Below are 19,612 nucleotides of genomic sequence, written 5' to 3'. Positions count from 1 at the left end.
TTGTGGATTTTTCCCAAGTCCATTTAGTAGTGGTTTATGGACTTGTCCTTTAGGAAACCATCTAACCCCTTTTTAAACTCTGCTAAGCTAACCGCCTTCACCACGTTCTCCGGCAACGAATTCCAGAGTTTAATTATGCGTTGGGTGAAGAAACATTTTCTCTGATTTGTTTTAAATTTACTACACTGTAGTTTCATCGCATGCCCACTAGTCCTAGTATTTTTGGAAAGCGTGAACAGACACTTCACATCCACTTGTTCCACTTCACTCATTATTTTATATACCTCTATCATGTCTCCCCTCAGCCGTCTCTTCTCCAAGCTGAAAAGCCCTAGCTTCCTTAGTCTTTCTTCATAGGGAAATTGTCCCATCCCCGCTATCATTTTAGTTGCCCTTCGCTGCACCTTTTCCAATTCTACTATATCTTTCTTGAGATGCGGCGACCAGAATTGAACACAATACTCACGGTGCGGTCGCACCATGGAGCAATACAACGGCATTATAACATCCTCACACCTGTTTTCCATACCTTTCCAGGTTTCCTGTGGCCTGAAATGAAGATGTGCCATGGGAGTAACATGCCATGTGGCCTAGTCACAACATCTGCCAAGCTGTAACCTGCTGGCTGCTGTGAACCTGGTCAGTGATGTTTTAATTTAGGGTTCAGAGACCCCCAAGAAGGCTGGAGTGACCTTAAATCTGACTCCATCTCTAAATAGCACTAGTACTGGGGTAATCAAGGAGTTGTGAAGTTCTAAAAGGAATTGCCACTAAGAGAGACGTTAGGTCTAAGGAAAAGATACCAGCCTTATGACAAACTGGATTTATGTTACAGGTTATACAATGCAGCGAAATATAGCCTGACACAGCAAAAGCATTTATACATTTACACAGCCTGTGATCATAAAGTGAAGTCCACAGAACATCATTTGGGATGAGGAGTTTATTTGCCAAGATACAAGTCAAATCAGTGATTGACAACAGGCACGTACAATCAATTAGTTATAGGAATATAATAATCCAGCTGCAAACAGGTGTTAATTAGTTCCTAATCTTTTATAATTTCTTTTACCAATTAAAGGTTTTACAAGGGAAAGCAATTAGGTAATTTGTCAATTCTGCTGGTCACATTGGTTTCCCTTGGAGAGAGAGAGTGCCAACCCTTCTCTCTAACTTAAACCAGGAAATACCCTGATTTTTATAGGTGCCCTCAGGATATGGATAATATGACAATAGATATACCTGATTGGATCTATGCTAATGTCATGGTTGTCACTGATTGGCTCATGCTAATGAGTAGCTTTTATCTTGCTAACATGGTTTTGTCTCTAGCTCGTTTGACCATAAATCTTAAGCAAGACCCTGCATCCAGCTACACCTTTCCTTTCTCACACCATGGCTGACCACAATCCTGCTCACAGGAAAGTCTCCCTCCCCTCTTGGACAGCTAGTTCCCTATTTTCTTTGCACCTGGCATGACTCACTCATTTCTCAACTTGTTTTTCTAACTTACATTAGAGAAAATTCCACTTTGTAACAGATACGGCTTCCATCTTGTGCTGAAATCCTCCATTTTGTTTCCATATTTATTGACCTAACATTTCCTAATTTAGCTTATTTAGGCCTCAATCCGGGCTACAAACTAGGCCATACTTTTCCAGTAAGCTCCCAGTTATGTCAGCCATCAGATTTCTGACTCAGCCAAGGTCTGTAATGGCCTGAGCTCTATGACTGGGCCCGCCACCATTCCAGTGGGGGGGGTCTCTGGCTGTACCATAATTATACAGTGATTACAATGAGAGCAGTTACCCGATTGTGGAGAAGAAAGACTCGAGTTTACACTGGGTTTAGTATGGTTCCTATATACTCCAATTGCCGAACGGGCTAGAGATGACCCCTAGCAGCTTCAGAACGTGGATAGTTCTCTGCATTGATTCTCAAGCACCCTCCCACAAATGTGCTCTGAACCAGCAAATCGTCCCAAGGAAATGCTCGTTTAGAGCTGGTAGTCCTGGATGTGGGAAATGAGCATTGACGCTTGATAAGCCTTCTTCCCAAAAGAATCCAGTCCAAGCCCCTCTGCCTGGGGGCACTGAGGCATGAGACTTAGAATTCCTGGCCCTTTTGTGAGCAGATTTGACCACCAGGGGGTGGTGCAGCAACTGGGCCTTTTCAAATCCAGGAGCCTTCTGTATTCGATACATGGAATCCACCTTCTTAGATATCAATTGCACAGAAAGAGTGGTCTTCCAGTTCTTCAACTGTGCATCGAAGAGAACTTGGTGAAGAGGGACAGTCACAGCATCTCTGGACAGAGAATCAAACTCTAGGCCCTGGAATAACTCAGTCCTAGGTTAATCCTTCAACTTAAAGTGAATGGCATCCACCATTTCCTTGACAAAACAGGTGAAGGAAAGGAGTTCAGGTGGAGTGCATGGAGCGGTACTGATACCGATACCCCTTGAGACAAGGGGGTTGAGGACTGCTCCACAGGCAAAGTGTGGGCCTTCAGATCAGAGTGGCTGAGTACTGTAGCTAGCGCAAGTGCCCTCAATGCCTGAGCACTTTGAAGCTGAAGCAAACTTGCCAACTCCTCTGTCACATTGCCTGGAACTGGTCATCGAGGACAGGCATCAGTAAGGGGGAGGGGGGCAGTCCTCCTAGCACCAACACTTCTCAGGTGCTGGCAACGCTGATGCCCTAGTGCTACCAGTACCATGCCTCGAAGGGGACCAATGTCAGTGCTTCTTGGCCTTCACCCAACTCTTGACATTGGGATTCCTTGGTGTTGATGAGGATGACGTCAAATCCACATGATTCCTTACTACTAATCATTTCTATAGTGCTACTAGACATACGCAGCATTGTACATATTATATGCAGGTACTTTCTCTGTCCCTAGAGGGCTCACAAACTACCTGGGGCAATGGAGGGTTAAGTGACTTGCCCAAGGTCACAAGGAGCTGCAGTGGGAATTGAACCCAGGTCTCCAGGATCAAAGCCCACTGCACTAACCATTAAGCTACTCCTCCACTCCTTGGTGTCAGCTCCAATGCAGATTGGTCCCAGGGCCTGCTACCAGTGCCTGATGTTGCGGGAGGTGAAGACCTCCTGGAAGCCGATGCACTCCTGCTTCCAATTAGGAAGTTGATGGACAGGACTTCAACGAGCCAAAACGTTTCTTCAGGAGGACCTGACAAGCTTTCTGCGTTCTTTCCTGCATTTTTAATCAATTAGTTGGATCACAGAAACATAGAAAAATGTAGGCAGATAAAGACCATATGGCCTGTCTAGTCTGCCCATCCATGCCATTTACTCTCCCCATCATTCCCCTAGAAATCCTATGTATTTGTCTCAAGATCTCTTGAATTCAGTTACTGTTTTCATCTCCACCAGGAGGCCATTCCACGAACTCATCACCCTTTCCGTGAAGAAGTATTTTCTTAGGTCATTTCCGAGTCTATCTCCTTTCACCTTCATCCTATACCCCCCTTGTTCTAGAGCTTCCTTTCAATTGAAAGAGACATATTTCCTCTCTACCGCCTTTCTTCCAAAGAATACATATTGAGATCTTTAAGTCTGTCCGATACGCTTTATGACGAAGACCACTGACCATTTTAGTAGCCGCCCTATGAACAGACTACATCCTATATATATCATTTTGAAGGTGAGGTCTTCAGAATTTTACACAATATTCTAAATGAGGTCTCACCAGAGTCTTATACAGGGGCATCATTATCCCCTTTTTCTTACTGGCCATTCCTGTTCCTATGCACCTCAGCATCCTTCTAGCTTTCATGTTCAGGCCCAAGGCACCCTACATACCAAATGTGTGTGTGTCAGCGCTGGAAATCACACGACTGCACTGGGTGCACTTCTTGAAGCCACTGGGGGTCTTCTGAGCTATGGAAAAAAGAATACCAGCTAAATCAAATGGCTCAATGATGAGGACAAAGGGGCTTACCTCTAATTGAGCCTGGTGCTTTGGCCTAAAAGGGCCTTAGAAGCCAGGAAAAAATAAAGAAAATTTTAAAGTGCCAAAACAAAGAACTAAAATGGGTGGCAAAAATAAGATTGTGAAGGAAAATGAAAGAAAGGTACCTGTACAGGAAGGCAGAAAAAAAAAGCACCAAGGAAATCAATCAGATATGACCTACCTGCTCCATGGAAAAAACAGGAATGAGGGTCCCGCACTTGTGCATGCACAGTGGGACCACTACCAAAAGCCTCTTAAAAATGCAATGTGCTGGGCAGTGTCCACAGCGGGCTCCATCAGGATAACATCACCCAAGTGTAAATACACTGTCCTGCTTGTCCTTGGAGAACAATATTTCAACCTGGAAAATTTAGTTAACAGGTAAAAGTGTGGAAAAAAAGGAAGATTCTGATAAGATAAGGAACTCCTTGTCTAAAGAGAAAGAGCTGGCTACTAAAACAAAAGAACATGGGGTCTCACTTTTAACCACCATTTTCATAGAGACTCCTTTTGCAACTTCCTACTTGAGAAATGATAAAACTATTCTGCTCAAGACAAATGGACTATCATAACAGAAAAAACCATTAACAAATCAATGTCTATTTTCCATATTAAAACAGATAAACCTTTTCTTACAGCAGGAACCTCTCTGTCAATGACTGTCCTGAAGATCTCCATCCACTGGGTCATGGTCTGGTTATCTATTAGCTGGAGCGGCAATGCATACTGGTAAATAAGAAATAAACATATCAGGAATAGAAAGCTGTTTCCATGGGAATGCATCATCACCTTTCCCATATGTTTCGGGAATCATTTACTAATAGCTAACACATGTTAATGATGTTAAAATGTCATATTTGCCACAGGGTCTCCTGTATCTCTTGTTAGTAAATGACCCCCTTAGCTTTTTACGTACTGAGGGTAATACTACATGTTGGCTTACCAAACCCAATAGCTTGTCTATGAAGAACTTAGTATCCCTTTGATACCCATGTGAAATTCACATTGTGAATAGAGCAGACCTGTACACCCCATCAGTATAACCTGTGATATTTTTAGTTAAAGCCTATGAGCTAAAGGCAGCAAGCCACAGGTTGTTAGCACATCCAAAACATCTGGCTGTGTGCTCTCAAGATGACTGGGTTAAATGATGCTCTTATACTTTACCTTTTGCCCCTTTTCAATTAGAATTTGTGGAAAAATTACCTCAGCCTCAGGAATCTAAAAAAAAGGCGTCCAGCAAAAAAACCTACCCATTCAATTAAAATGGAAAACGAAGATATTTACCTGTAGCAGGTATTCTCCGAGGACTGCAGACTTCATATTCTCACAAGTAGGTGATGCCAATCCGCATTGCCCGGTCCGGCTTTTGCCATAATAAAAAAAGAGAGAGCTTTGTGGAGTGCGAGTCGCGCTCCACCGCGCATGCAGAGTGCCTTCTACCTGTCGTGCGAATGAAATCTCCTCAGTTTAATACTACAACAAAAAATTAAAATAACCAAAGAGACAACTCCAAGGGTAGGTGGGAGGCACTGTGAGAATATGAAGCCTGCTGTCCTCGGAGAACACCTGCTATAGGTAAGTATTTTTGCTTTCTCCGAGGACAAGCGGGCTTCAATCTTCTCACAAGTGGTGAATCCCTAGCATCCAGACTCACCCAAAGCGACAAACACTGGTTAATTGTGACCCGCAACAACGAGGACATAACACAGATTAACCTGAAACTATATACAAACTGAATGAGGGTGCAGCCTGGAACAGAATAAAACGGGCCTAAGAGGGGAGTTGGAATCTAGACCCCAAACAGATTCTGCAACACTGACTGCCCGAACCAATTGTCGCATCGGGTATCCTGCTCAAGGCGGTAGTGTGATGTGAATGTGTGGATTGAAGACCACGTCACAGCCTTGCAAATTTTTTCAATACAGGCTGACCTCAAGAGGGCTACCGACGCAGCTATGGCTCCGACATGACCCTCCAAGGACAGCCCAGCCTGGGCATAAGTGAAGGAAATGCAATTTGACAGCCAAATTGAAATGGTGTGTTTCCCAATGGGATTAAAAGAAACAAAAAGCTGGGCTGTCTATGGGGTCAATGCTCTCTTGCAATCCAAGGTGTGCAAGGTGCTTTCGCCAGGATGGGCATGAGGTCGGGGAAAGAATGTTGGCAAGACAATGAACTGGTTAAGATGGAACTCCGACACCACATTCAGCAGGAACTTAGGATGCGTGTGGAGGGCTACTCTGTTGTGATGAAACTTAGTATAAGGTACATCCACTACTAAAGAGTGAAAATCACTGACTCTAAGAGCTGAAGAAACAGCCACCAAGAAGATGACCTTCCAGGTCAAGTACTTCAGATGGCAGGAATTCAGTGGCTCAGAAGGAGCTTTCATCAACTCGGTGAGAATGACGTTGAGATCCCATGACACTGGTAGAGGTTTGACAGGGAGAATTGAGAAAAGAAAATCTCTAATGAAGTGAACAACTAAAGGCTAGCCAGAGATGGGCTTACCTTCTACATGTTGATGATAAGCACTAACTGCACTAAAGTGAACCCTTACGGAGTTGGTCTTGAAATCCGACTCTGACAAGTGTAGAAGGTATTCAAGCAGGGTCTGTGTAGGGCAAGAAAGGGGATCTAGAGCTTTGCTCTCACACCAGACAGCAAACCTCCTCCATTTAAAAGAGTAACACCCTCCGAAAGACCCAAGGAAGCGAATTCTAGGCTCTCAACATCCAAGCTCTGAGAGCCAGAGACTGGAGGTTGGGATGTAGAAGCGACCTCTCATTCTGTGTGATGAGGGTCAGAAAACACTCCAATCTCCACAGTTCTTCAGAGGATAATTCCAGAAGAAGAGGGAACCATATCTGCTGCGGCCAGTACGGCACAATCAGAATCATGGTTCCATGGTCCTGCTTGAGTTTCAACAAATTCTTTCCCACTAGAAGATACACATACAGAAGACCTCTCCCCCAATCGAGGAGGAAAGAAACTGATGCTAGTCTGACGTGGGCTTGAAGACTGGAACAGCACTGAGGGACCTTGAGGTTGATCTGAGTGGCAAAAAGATCCACCGAGAGGGTGCCCCATGCTCAGAAGATCTCGCAGGCAACACCCATGTTTGAATGAGAACAATTTGATGAGATAGCCGATCTCTGAAAGCCTTTAGAATGTTCCAGATCGCCCGAAGTTCCAGGAGGTTGATCTGAAGATTCGTTTCCTGGGAGGACCAAGTTCCCTGACTGTGAAGCACATCTACATGAGCTCCCCAACCCAGGAGAGATGCATCCATCATCAGAACTTTCTGTAGTTCAGGAATTTGGAATGGAAGTCCCAGAGTCAAATTGGATCGAACTGTCCATCACTGAAGAGAGCGTGCAAGCTCTGGGGATACTTGAATGACATCTTGTAGACTCCCAATGGCTTGATACCACTGAGAAGCTACAGTCCATCGAGCTGATCTCATGTAAAGACGTGTCATGGGTGTAACACTACTACTATTTAGCATTTCTATAGCGCTGCTAGGGTTACGCAGCGCTGTACAATTTTTCTACAAGTTTTCAAATGTGCAAATTTTCGCATATGCTCAGAATGGCTCCAGAGTTCACGGTAGGCCTTAAGTGAAGCCGGGGCCTAGATTTTTGGCCGGAAAGCCAGGCCATTCGCGGTTTTACCCCGCTGGCATCTGGTGGGGTGCCAGAAATCCACCGGGATCTTGAAGAAGGATACGGACCATCTGGTGGACGTTAGGAGACCAAGGTAAGAGGTCTTCTGACCTTGATTTGGTTTGATTTTTATTTTTTTGGCTCTTTTTATTTCAGGCTCTGTGGAATCGTTTTTAAAATTTCTTGTTTTATTGTCAGGGGTTTGTAGATCCCTGGGGACAGGTTCTGGTACTAAATTATTTTAAAGAATTTTTAGAGTATTTATTTTGGTCTGCGAAGACGTGTCATGGGTGTAACACGCACTGTGGAAGCCATGTGGCCCAGGAATCTTAACATCTGCATAGCTGTGACCTGCTGAGAAGCACAAAACTTGGACACCAGTGACACAAGATTGTCCATTCTCATCTCCAGGAGGTAGGCTCGAACCCTCTATGTATCGAGCAGGGCTCCTATGAACTCCAAATGTTAGACAGGGTGTAGATGGGACGGGGTAGTTTAAAATGAACCCCAGTAGCTCTAGCACCTGAATAGTCATCCGTATGGACTCCCAAGCACTGTCCTGTGAGGTGCTCTTCACCAGCCAATTGTCGAGATACGGGAACACATGGCCTCCCAGTCTGCGTAGAGATGCTGCAACTACTGTTAGACATTTGGTGAAGACTCTGGGAGCTGACGCGAGGACAAAAGGCAACAAGCGGTACTGGTAATGATGTGTTCCCAGCCCAAATCGAAGATGCTTCCGGTGGGCTGGAAGTATCGGAATGTGGGTATATGCGTCCTTTAAGTCCAGAGAGCATAACCAATCACTTTTCTGACTAATTGGGAGAAGAGTGCCCAGGGAAACCACCCAGAACTTTTCTCAGACTAGAAATTTGTTCAGGGCCCTTAGGTTTAGGATAGAATGCATCCCCCCCCCCCCCCCTTGTTTTCTTTTGCACAAGGAAGTACCTGGAATAGAATCCCTGCCATTCTTCCCCTGGTGGAATGGGTTTGACCGCATAGGCCTTTAGAAGGGCGGAGAGTTCCTCTGCAAGTACCTACCTGTGCTGAAAGATGAATGAATGAGCTCTCAGTGGGCAATTTGGAGGTTTGAGATGCCAACTGAGGGCGTATCTGACACGGACTATTTGAAGAACCCATTGGTCGGAGGTTAGGCGCACGCTGCTGACGAACGAGCTGGGGCCAAGCCTAGAACAGAAGTAGGGTCACTCCATGGCTTGCCAAAAACCCTCCTAGATGAGAAAGTGGATGCAGAAGGCGCCTGGCAGGAGAGAAAACAGATTGTATCAGTATGCTTCTTGATTTGGTCAGCAACCTCCTCAACCTTCTCTCCAAAAAGGTTATCCCCCCCCCTTCCCCCCGGCAAGGAGCATCCGCCAAACGCTGCTGAACAGAGTGTTCCAAGTCAGAAACATGCAGCCGTGAGAGTCTGCACATTGCTATACCTTGAGCAGAGATCCTGGATGCTACATGAAAAATGTTGTAAGTGCCCCTGGCCGAGTCTTCTGCTGCTTGACCAACTGGAATAAAGGCTCAGCCTGCTCCGGAGGGAGTTCATCCACCAAGTCCCACAGCTGTCACACCTAATTTCGCAAGTAGATGCTCATGAAGAGCTGGTAGGATTGTATACGGGAGATGAGCATTGAAGCCTGGTATATCTTATTTTATTTTTTTGTTACATTTGTACCCCGCGCTTTCCCACTCATGGCAGGCTCAATGCGACTTACATATTGTATACAGGTACTTATTTATACCTGGGGCAATGGAGGGTTAAGTGACTTGCCCAGAGTCACAAGGAGCTGCCTGTGCCTGAAGTGGGAATCGAACTCAGTTCTTCAGTTCCCCAGGACCAAAGTCCACCACCCTAACCACTAGGCCACTCCTCCACTCCCAAAAGAATCTTCCTCCCAAAAGAATCCATGGATCTTGTTTCTCTGCCTGGCAGCACCGAGGCATAGTCCCTAGTACTCCTGGCTCTTTTGAGAGTGGACTTCACCACCATGGAACTGTGAGGTAACTGAGGCCTAACAAAACCAGGTTCACTGTGGATCCGATATTGGGTGTCAATCTTCTTGGGCACGACAGGGACCAACAGAGGAGACTCCCTGTTCCTGATGAGGACTTCCTTGAGTACCTCATGGAGAAGGGCAGTCACAGCCTCCTTAGGAGAAAATGTGTAGTCCAGGACCTCAAGGATCTTGGCCTGGGCTCATCCTCCACTTCCAAAGGAAATGGAATGGCATCAGCCACTTCCTTAATAAAAGATGAAAATGAAAGGCTCTCCAGAGAAGCCCGTCTCCTTTTGGGTGGAGGGGATCCCATAACTCATCTGAGCAGAAGTATCTGGGATCTTCCTCTAAATACCACGAGCGCTCCTCTTCCTCGGACAGTATCTCCCGATGGGATTGCCAAGACCAAGCCTGACTCGATGCTTAGGAACCATGCCCTTGAAAATGATGCCAGCTCCCTTCTCGACTCCAGTGAAGCTTCCTCCACCGACGTCGAGGGGGTGCTGGCTTGGGTGGCAGTCAACACCGAGGCCTCAAGCTGCGCCAGAGGCCACACCGTAGGCTGAGGAGCCATGCTGGGCTGCAACAGGAGGTATGGCAGGCGCAAGCACCCCCCATATCGATGCACACCACTACATAAGGCCATCCAGCAGCTCTGGGAGCAAGGCATGGATGCACTTAAAGAGGGCTGACACTGGGAAAAGCTGGAGTGCCGGTTGAGGCAAAGGTTGCAGAACTGCTGGGGTAGACGCGGGAGCAGGATCTCAGCTACTAGGAAACAGGTGCCTCTGCACCTCCTGTATGGAGGGAGAGTGGTCTTCCCGGCACTGATGCTTCTCGGGTGCCGAATTCTTCGATGCCCCAGAGCTCCCGGCACCATGTGTCGAGGGTGACCAATGACGATGCTTCTTGGCCTTGCCCTAAGAGTATCACCAAGACTTCTCGGTGGCGACTAAGGACGATTTTGAATCCTCACGTCACCTTGGGGTCAGGTCCGACAATGGATGGTCCCTGGGGGGGGGGGGGGGGGGGGAGGGGTCTATACAGCAGGAGTCCTCGAGACAGGTGGAGACCCACTCGACACCTCACTGCTCCCAGTGTCTAAGGGTCTGGAAGCAGCCATGCTTACCGATGCTCCCAACGCCAGTCGATGCTCAACTTCGATGCAGATGCCAACATCAAAAAACCAGACTTAGTAACATAGTAACATAGTAGATGACGGCAGAAAAAGACCTGCACGGTCCATCCAGTCTGCCGAAGAAGATAAATTCATATGTGCTACTTTTTTATTTGTACTGTCCTCTTCAGTGCACAGACCGTATAAGTCTGGCCAGCCCTATCCCCGCCTCCCAACCACCAACCCCGCCTCCCAACCACCAGCTCTGGCACAGACCGTATAAGTCTGCCCAGCACTATCCCTGCCTCCCACCACCGGCTCTGGCACAGACCGTATAAGTCTGCCCAGCACTAGTCCCGCCTCCCAACCACCAGCCCCAGCACAGACCGTATATGTGTGCCCAGCACTAGCCCCGCCTCCCAACCACCAGCTCTGACTTGGCTCAAAAATTTCTCTCTCGTTGAGCCTCTCAGGAAACCTGGGTCCGCTTCTTCATGCAAACACAGAGAACACAGTTAGCAGGGCTATGGTCAGGCCCAAGACACTGCAGACACCAAGAATGGGTGTCTTTCCAAGAGATAGTCCAATTCCACTGGGTACAGCACTTGAAGATGGCATCGTCTCCTCTGAAACATTTCATGAGGAGCCACTACCATCTTCAGGAGATTTTTGAGCCCCAGGAAGAGCCCTGATGTGGGCGAAACACGGCCTGCGTTGGGCAGTTTAATTTTTGTTGTCTCAATAAATATTTGGCTTGATTTTAATCTGGTCTACTTGCTTTTGTCATCACCTTGGAGTTTGCAGATAGTTTATAATAAAAATAAGTCTTTTGAGGTTGTTTTGTTTTTAACAAACCTTTATTGCAGTGAAATGTAATAATGTTCAAAAGATAAGATACATAGTTGTTTTTTCAGTGTAACTAGCTAATACAAACTACTATCTAACTTTCCAAGAACAATCCCAAAGGTCCCCCCCCCCCACCCCTATTGTATTACTAAATCAAACCTTAGGGCATTAGATCACCAATATTGCCTATTCCACCCGCTTCTTTCCAATGTCTGTACAGGCGTCATTGCCTATCGAAGGAAGTTACCCGATAGCAGCGTAAAGCCGTCAGATGATACACGGTATACCACTGGTCCAGCTTCAACACTACCTTCTTGAGGCTGGGGGCCTAAGGCAGTTTCCATGTACTCGCCACCACCACTCTTGCCGCTGTCATGCCCAGCCTCAACAACAATTGCGCATGCTCTGAAATTTGAGGCACTGGTGCGTTCAAGAGAGCCAGCTCCATACTATGATCCAAGCTCTCCCGCAGGATCTGTGAAAACATCCTGAATACTTGCCAAAAAGCCTTCACTAGGGAGCACTCCAACCACATATGGGCTATATGTCCCTGCATCCCACATCCCCGCCAACATTGACCATTGGAGCAGAGCCCCATAGCCCTAAGACACACTGGTGTATAATACCACCTCAGCATTACCTTATAGCCATTTTCCACCATTACCATAGAGATACCCAGCATGGCCATACATCCCCATAATACCTCCCACTCCTCTACACCCAAATTCCTCCCCAACTCAGTCTCCCATTGTCCCATATATTTATGCTGGCCCACTCCTTTACAATTCAGACAGTGGTAAATCTGAGAAAGCGCCCCTTTTTGTATCACTGGTCCCAACAGTATTTCAAAAGGGCCCTTGCCTCGCCGTAAATTCTCTAACACTTGAGGCCCAGTAAGATAATGCTTAACTTGGAGATAGGGGAATAAGTCCCTGGGTTGTAGCTGATAATGCATTTGTAGCTCTCTAAAAGGCCGCACTGTCCCCATCAAAAAACTGTACCATACAGACCAAACCTTGTCTTTCCCATCTTTTAAACAATGCCTGATCCCTCCCTGGGACGAATTCAATATTGTAGTGAAGCGGCGTGTACAAGGAATAAACCCAACCCTCCAAAAGTTTCCTTTGTACCGCCTGCCAAATTTTCATCATAAGCACCCGAAAAGGCCCTCCCCTTCCTTCTCCCAATCTACTTCCCAGTGGCAGCCAAGGCAGATGTAGCAAGGGTATATCATCCTCCCCTCTTGTTCCATCTCCACTCATCGTTTAACTTCCCTTGTCTGCCAAGCCAAAATCACACGCAACTGTGCTACATAATAATGACATATATTGGGCACTGAAAAGTACAGAAGAACAAAAACCTCCGCACAGGTAACACCAAAGCAAATAGTCACAGTGAAGATGACAAGACAGTAGATGACAAAAAACTTCTACTGGACTCAAACATTTCACAGCAAAAGTTTATTGCTAAAACCTGGACTCGACACAAGTCGTGTTTCGGCCACGCCGGTGTGCCTCAGGAGTCCCTAAACAGTAGAAAACACGTACATCGTAAAAACAGTAAGCATATTAGCAAACATCAAAATTAATCAAACAACATGTAAAGTGAATCAAAATTCATAAAAAAGACAGACTTATTGTGTTTAAATTAAATACATGTATAAAAGATAATTAATATCTTGGAATGACATTTGCATACATAAAATTAAATTTGTACACAACAATAATATATTTATACATAGATATAATGTCCATAAATCAATGAAAAATAAATTTAAAAATAAAGAAAAGCAAGTATTCATACTGTACGTATATAAAATATAAGAAAATAATACAACACTAAAAGTAACACAGTAACATAGTAAATGATGGCAGATAAAGACATGTACAGTCCTTCCAGTCTGCCCAACAAGATAAACTCATTTTACATGGTATGTGATACTTTATATGTATACCAGAGTTTGATTTGTCCTTGCCTTTCTCAGGGCACAGACCGTAGAAGTCTGCCCAATACTGTTCTTGTCTGAAGCTAACGTCGAAGCCCCTTAAAATTTACAATCCAGCCCATCCCTATCTATTCAGTCACAATCAGGGTGTAGACCGTAGAAATCTGCCCAGCTCCCGTTTTGTTTCCCAATTACCAGTGTCACCACCCAATCTCTGCTAAGATTCCATGGAACCATTCCTTCTAAACAGGATTCCTTTGAGTTTATCCCACGCACGTTTGAATTCCATTACCGTTTTCATCTCCACCACCTCCCGCGGGAGGGCATTCCACATATCCACCACCCTTTCCGTGAAAAAATACTTCCTGACATTAGTCCTGAGTCTGCCCCCCCCTTCAATCTCAGTTCTGCTGCCTTCCCGTCTCTGGAAAAGTTTCATTTGCGGATTAATACCTTTCAAATATTTGAACGTCTGTATCATCTCACCCCTGTTTCTCCTTTCCTCCAAGGTATACATGTTCAGGTCAGCAAGTCTCTCCTCATATGGTTTGCAACGCAAATCCCATACCATTTTTGTAGTTTTTCTTTGTACCGCTTCCAGTCTTTTTCCATCTTTAGCAAGATACGGCCTCCAAAACTGAACACAATACTCCAACTACTCAAAGTATGCCCCATATTAAAATATGGGGGATTTTAAGAAGTGGTGTATTAAAGTTGCAGATTTTAAATCTTTTAGAAATGTCACTAATAAACTATGGAACATATAACTAAGAGTGTATAATAAGGTACCTGTATTTTATTTCTATGGCGATTTCTGGAAGAAGAAATGGTCCTCAAAAAATGTGTAACTGTCAAACAGAAAGGAAATCAAATACAAGAAAGTGTATAAAAACAAAGTATATAACAGCAGCAGATAACATCTAAGAGTGACAGGAGCCAAGGAAAAAAACAGAAGATCAATAAACGATGTTAATTACACAGGCAGCAGCAGGTTACAAAGTCCTTAAATCTTAGGTAAACTGCTTAATGACGCTCTCGTACAAAATTTACACCATTTGTAAAAACTAGAGACATAAGGAGTGATAAACAACCTAGAGAGAGCAGAGGTATCTAAGATCAGTTGTAACTCAAATGGCAGGAAAACCAGTGACAGCAGTAACAGCTCTAAGGACAGAGTGAACAATACCAGCAAACGTAACTCTGATTGATGTAAATGTGCCGGCGATTTCAAAGCAAGGGGGATTATAAATTGGCGGTTACCTTCAGGCACGCTCAGGTGGCAAAATAAAAACAACTGCAGAGAAATCCAGAAGCGCAAAGGCTCTAACCAAGAGAAAACATGATGGATACATTAAAAACTACACACGAGTACACAACTCACCAGAAGGAAACTACAATTCAAAAATCACCTTGACTTGAAAGTGCATCGTCACAACATGACGAACACCATCACAAAACATCAAACCTATATTGGTGAACGGGACTGCTAAATATACCGTCATTTCAATGTATGCAGTGACGAAGCTAGGGGGAGGGGTACGATCAGCATTACTTAGAAGTGTGCAATGACGTAGCTCGTGGGAGATATGCAATAAAGTGAAAGCTACATACCTGTAGAAGGCATTCTCCGAGGACAGCAGGCTTATTGTTCTCACGAATGAGTGACGTCCACGGCAGCACCTCCGATCGGAGATCTTCACTAGCAACAGCGTTTGCTAGCCCTCGCGTGCGCATGCACAGTGCGCATGCACGACCGTCTTCCCGCCCGAAACGTGAGCGTGTTCGCCAGTCCAGTAAATAGCAAAGACAAGTGAAGACAGAACTCCAAAGGGGAGGCGAGCGGGTAGGTGAGAACAATCAGCCTGCTGTCCTCGGAGAATACCTTCTACAGGTATGTAGCTTTCGCTTTCTCCGAGGACAAGCAGGCTGCTTGTTCTCACGAATGGGGTATCCCTAGCCCCCAGGCTCACTCAAAACAACAAACATTGGTCAATTGGGCCTCGCAACGGCGAGGACATAACTGAGATTGACCTAACTTATTCAACTAACTGAGAGTTAAGCCTGGAACAGAATAAAAATGGGCCTAGGGGGGTGGAGTTGGATTCTAAACCCCGAACAGATTCTGCAGCACTGACTGCTCGAACCGACTGTAGCGTCGGGTATCCTGCTGTAAGCAGTAATGAGATGTGAATGTGTGGACAGATGACCACGTCGCAGCCTTGCAAATCTCTTCAATAGTGGCTGACTTCAAGTGGGCCACTGACGCTGCCATGGCTCTAACACTATGAGCCGTGACATGACCCTCAAGAGTCAGCCCAGCTTGGGCGTAAGTGAAGGAAATGCAATCTGCTAACCAATTGGATAAGGTGCTTTTCTGACAGCCACTCCCCTTCTGTTGGGATCAAAAGAAACAAACAATTGGGCCGACTGTCTGTGGGGCTGTGTCCGCTCCAGATAGAAGGCCAATGCTCGCTTGCAGTCCAATGTGTGCAGCTGACGTTCAGCCGGGCAGGTATGAGGACGGGGAAAGAATGTTGGCAAGACAATTGACTGGTTCAGATGGAACTCCGACACCACCTTCGGCAAAAACTTAGGGTGAGTGAGGAGGACTACTCTGTTATGATGAAATTTAGTATAAGGAGCATGAGCTCCCAAGGCTTGAAGCTCACTGACTCTGTGAACTGAAGTGACTGCCACCAAGAAAATGACCTTCCAAGTCAAGTATTTCAGATGGCAGGAATTCAGTGGCTCGAAAGGAGGTTTCATCAGCTGGGTGAGAACAACATTGAGATCCCATGACACTGTAGGAGGTTTGATGGGGGGCTTTGACAAAAGCAAACCTCTCATGAAGCGAACAACTAAAGGCTGTCCCAAAATTGGCTTACCTTCCACACGGTAATGGTATGCACTAATCGCACTAAGATGAACCCTTACAGAGTTGGTTTTAAGACCAGACTCGGACAAGTGCAGAAGGTATTCAAGCAGGGTCTGTGTAGGACAGGAGCGAAGATCTAGGGCCTTGCTGTCACATCAGACGGCAAACCTCCGCCATAGAAAAGAGTAACTCTTTTTAGTGGAATCTTTCCTGGAAGCAAGCAAGACACGGGAGACAACCTCGGAGACCCAAAGAGGCAAAATCTACACCCTCAACACCCAAGCCGTGAGAGCCAGGGACTGGAGGTTGGGATGCAGAAACGCCCCCTCGTTCTGAGTAATGAGGGTTGGAAAACACTCCAATCTCCACAGTTCTTCGGAGGACAATTCCAGAAGAACAGGGAACCATACCTGACACGGCCAAAAGGGAGCGATCAGGACCATGGTGCCTCGATCTTGCTTGAGTTTCAGCAAAGTCTTCCCCACCAAAGGTATGGGAGGATAAGCATACAGGAGGCCTTCCCCCCAATCCAGGAGAAAAGCATCCGATGCTAGCCTGCCGTGGGCCTGAAGTCTGGAACAGAACTGAGGGACCTTATGATTGAGTTGAGTGGCAAAGAGATCCACCAAGGGGGTGCCCCACACTTGGAAGATCTCGCGCACCACTCTGGAATTAGTGACCACTTGTGAGGTTGCATTATCCTGCTCAATCTGTCGGCCAGACTGTTGTTTACGCCTGCCAGATACGTGGCTTGAAGAAACATGCTGTTCCGGCGAGCCCAAAGCCACATTCTGACAGCCTCCTGACACAGGTGGCGAGATCCGGTGCCCCCCTGCTTGTTGATGTAATACATGGCAACCTGACTGTCTGTCTGAATTTGGATAATTTGATGGGACAGCTGATCCCTGAAGGCCTTTAGAGCGTTCCATACCGCTCGTAACTCCAGGAGGTTGATCTGCAAACTTTTTTCCTGAAGGGACCAACTCCCTTGGTGTGAAGCCCATCGACACGAGCTCTCCACCCCAGGAGGGACGCATCCGTCGTCAGCACCTTTTGTGGCTGAGGAATTTGGAAAGGACGTCCCAGAGTCAAATCAGACCGAACTGTCCACCAATGCAGGGACTGGAGAAAACTCGTGGACAGCAGGACTACGTCCTCCACGTCCCCAGCAGCTTGATACCACTGAGAAGCTAGGGTCCATTGAGCTGATCTCATGTGAAGGCGGGCCATGGGAGTCACATGCACTGTGGAGGCCATGTGGCCGAGCAATCTCAACATCTGCCGAGCTGTGATCTGCTGCGACACCCATACCCAGGAAACGAGAGACAGAAGAGTGTCGGCCCTCGCTTCTGGAAGGTAGGCACGAGCACTCTGAGAGTCCAGCAGAGCTCCTATGAATTCTAGCTTCTGGGCTGGAAGAAGATGGGACGCTGGATAATTTATCACAAACCCAAGTAGCTCCAGGAGTCGAATAGTCATCTGCATGGACTGTAGAGCTCCTGCCTCGGAGATGTTCTTCACCAGCCAATCATCAAGATAAGGGAACACGTACACTCCCAGTCTGCGTAGAGACGCCGCTACAACAGCCAGGCATTTTGTAAACACCCTGGGCGCAGAGGCGAGATCAAAGGGTAGCACACAATACTGAAAATGCCGTGTTCCCAGACGGAATCGAAGATACTGTCTGTGAGCTGGCAGTATCGGGATGTGAGTGTAAGCATCCTTTAAGTCCAGAGAGCATAGCCAGTTGTTTTCCTGAATCATGGGAAGAAGGGTGCCCAGGGAAAGCATCCTGAACTTTTCTCGGACCAGATATTTGTTCAGGGCCCTTAGGTCTAGGATGGGACGCATCCCCCCGGTTTTCTTTTCCACAAGGAAGTACCTGGAATAGAATCCCAGCCCTTCCAGCCCAGGTGGCACGGGCTCGACCGCATTGGCGCTGAGAAGGGCGGAGAGTTCCTCGACAAGTACCTGCTTGTGCTGGAAGCTGAAGGACTGAGTTCCTGGTGGACAATTTGGAGGTTTTGAAATCAAATTGAGGGCGTATCCCAGCCGGACTATTTGAAGAACCCACTGGTCGGAGGTTATAAGAGGCCACCTTTGGTGAAAAAATTTTAACCTCCCCCCGACCGGCTGATCATCCGGCACGGATACTTGGACTTCGGCTATGCTCTGCTGGAGCCAGTCAAAAGCTCGTTCCTTGCTTTTGTTGGGGAGCTGCTGGGGCCTGTTGAGGCGCACGCTGTTGACGGGAACGAGCGCGCTGGGGTTTAGCCTGAGCAGCAGGCTGGCGGGAGGGAGGATTGTACCTACACTTATTAGAAGAATAGGGAACAGTCCTCCTTCCCCCATAAAAACGTCTACCAGTTGAGGCAGATGCTGAAGGCGCCCGGTGGGAGAATTTGTCGAAGGCAGTGTCCCACTGGTGGAGTTGTTCTACCACCTGTTCGACCTTTTCTCCAAAAATGTTACCCCCCCCCCCCCCCGGCAAGGAGCATCCGCAATCCGCTGCTGGAGCCTCTTCTCCAGGTTGGAGGCACGTAGCCATGAGAGTCTGCGCATCACCACACCTTGAGCAGCAGCCCTGGACGCGACATCAAAAGAATCGTAAACACCCCTGGCCAGGAATTTACGACACGCCTTCAGCTGCCTGACCACCTGCTGAAAAGGCTTGGCCTGTTCAGAAGGGAGCTTGTCCACCAAGTCCGCCAACTGCCGCACATTGTTCCGCATATGAATGCTCGCATAGAGCTGGTATGACTGGATTTTGGAAATGAGCATTGCAGAATGGTAGGCCTTCCGCCCAAAAGAATCCAAGGTTCTAGAGTCACGGCCCGGCGGCGCCGAAGCGTACTCCCTAGAATTCTTGACCTTCTTAAGGGCCAGATCCACCACACCGGAGTCATGGGGCAACTGGGTCCTCATTAACTCTGGATCCCCATGGATCCGAAACTGGGTTCAATTTTCTTGGGAATGTGGGGATTAGATAAGGGCTTCTCCCAGTTCGCCAGCAATGTCTTTTTGAGGACATGATGCATGGGTACAGTGGACGACTCCTTAGGTGGCGAAGGATAGTCCAAAAGTTCAAACATTTCGGCTCTTGGCTCATCCTCCGTAACCACAGGGAAGGGAATGGCCGTAGACATTTCCCGGACAAAGGCCGCGAAAGACAGACT

At 46.9% G+C, this 19,612-nt stretch overlaps 1 protein-coding gene across 1 annotated transcript in view; it reads right to left on the bottom strand.

Annotated features, from left to right (window-relative positions):
• Nucleotides 1-19,612, bottom strand: part of IPO8 (importin 8) — an 882,901-nt gene that overhangs the window by 672,736 nt on the left and 190,553 nt on the right. The window contains 1 exon segment of the mRNA XM_030214557.1: nt 4,613-4,702. Within this exon segment, the coding sequence (XP_030070417.1) occupies nt 4,613-4,702 (90 nt within the window).

The sequence above is a fragment of the Microcaecilia unicolor genome, chromosome 9 (genome assembly GCF_901765095.1).
Source record: "Microcaecilia unicolor chromosome 9, aMicUni1.1, whole genome shotgun sequence".
Lineage (NCBI taxonomy): Eukaryota > Metazoa > Chordata > Amphibia > Gymnophiona > Siphonopidae > Microcaecilia > Microcaecilia unicolor.
This window is presented reverse-complemented; position numbering and strand designations above follow the sequence as displayed.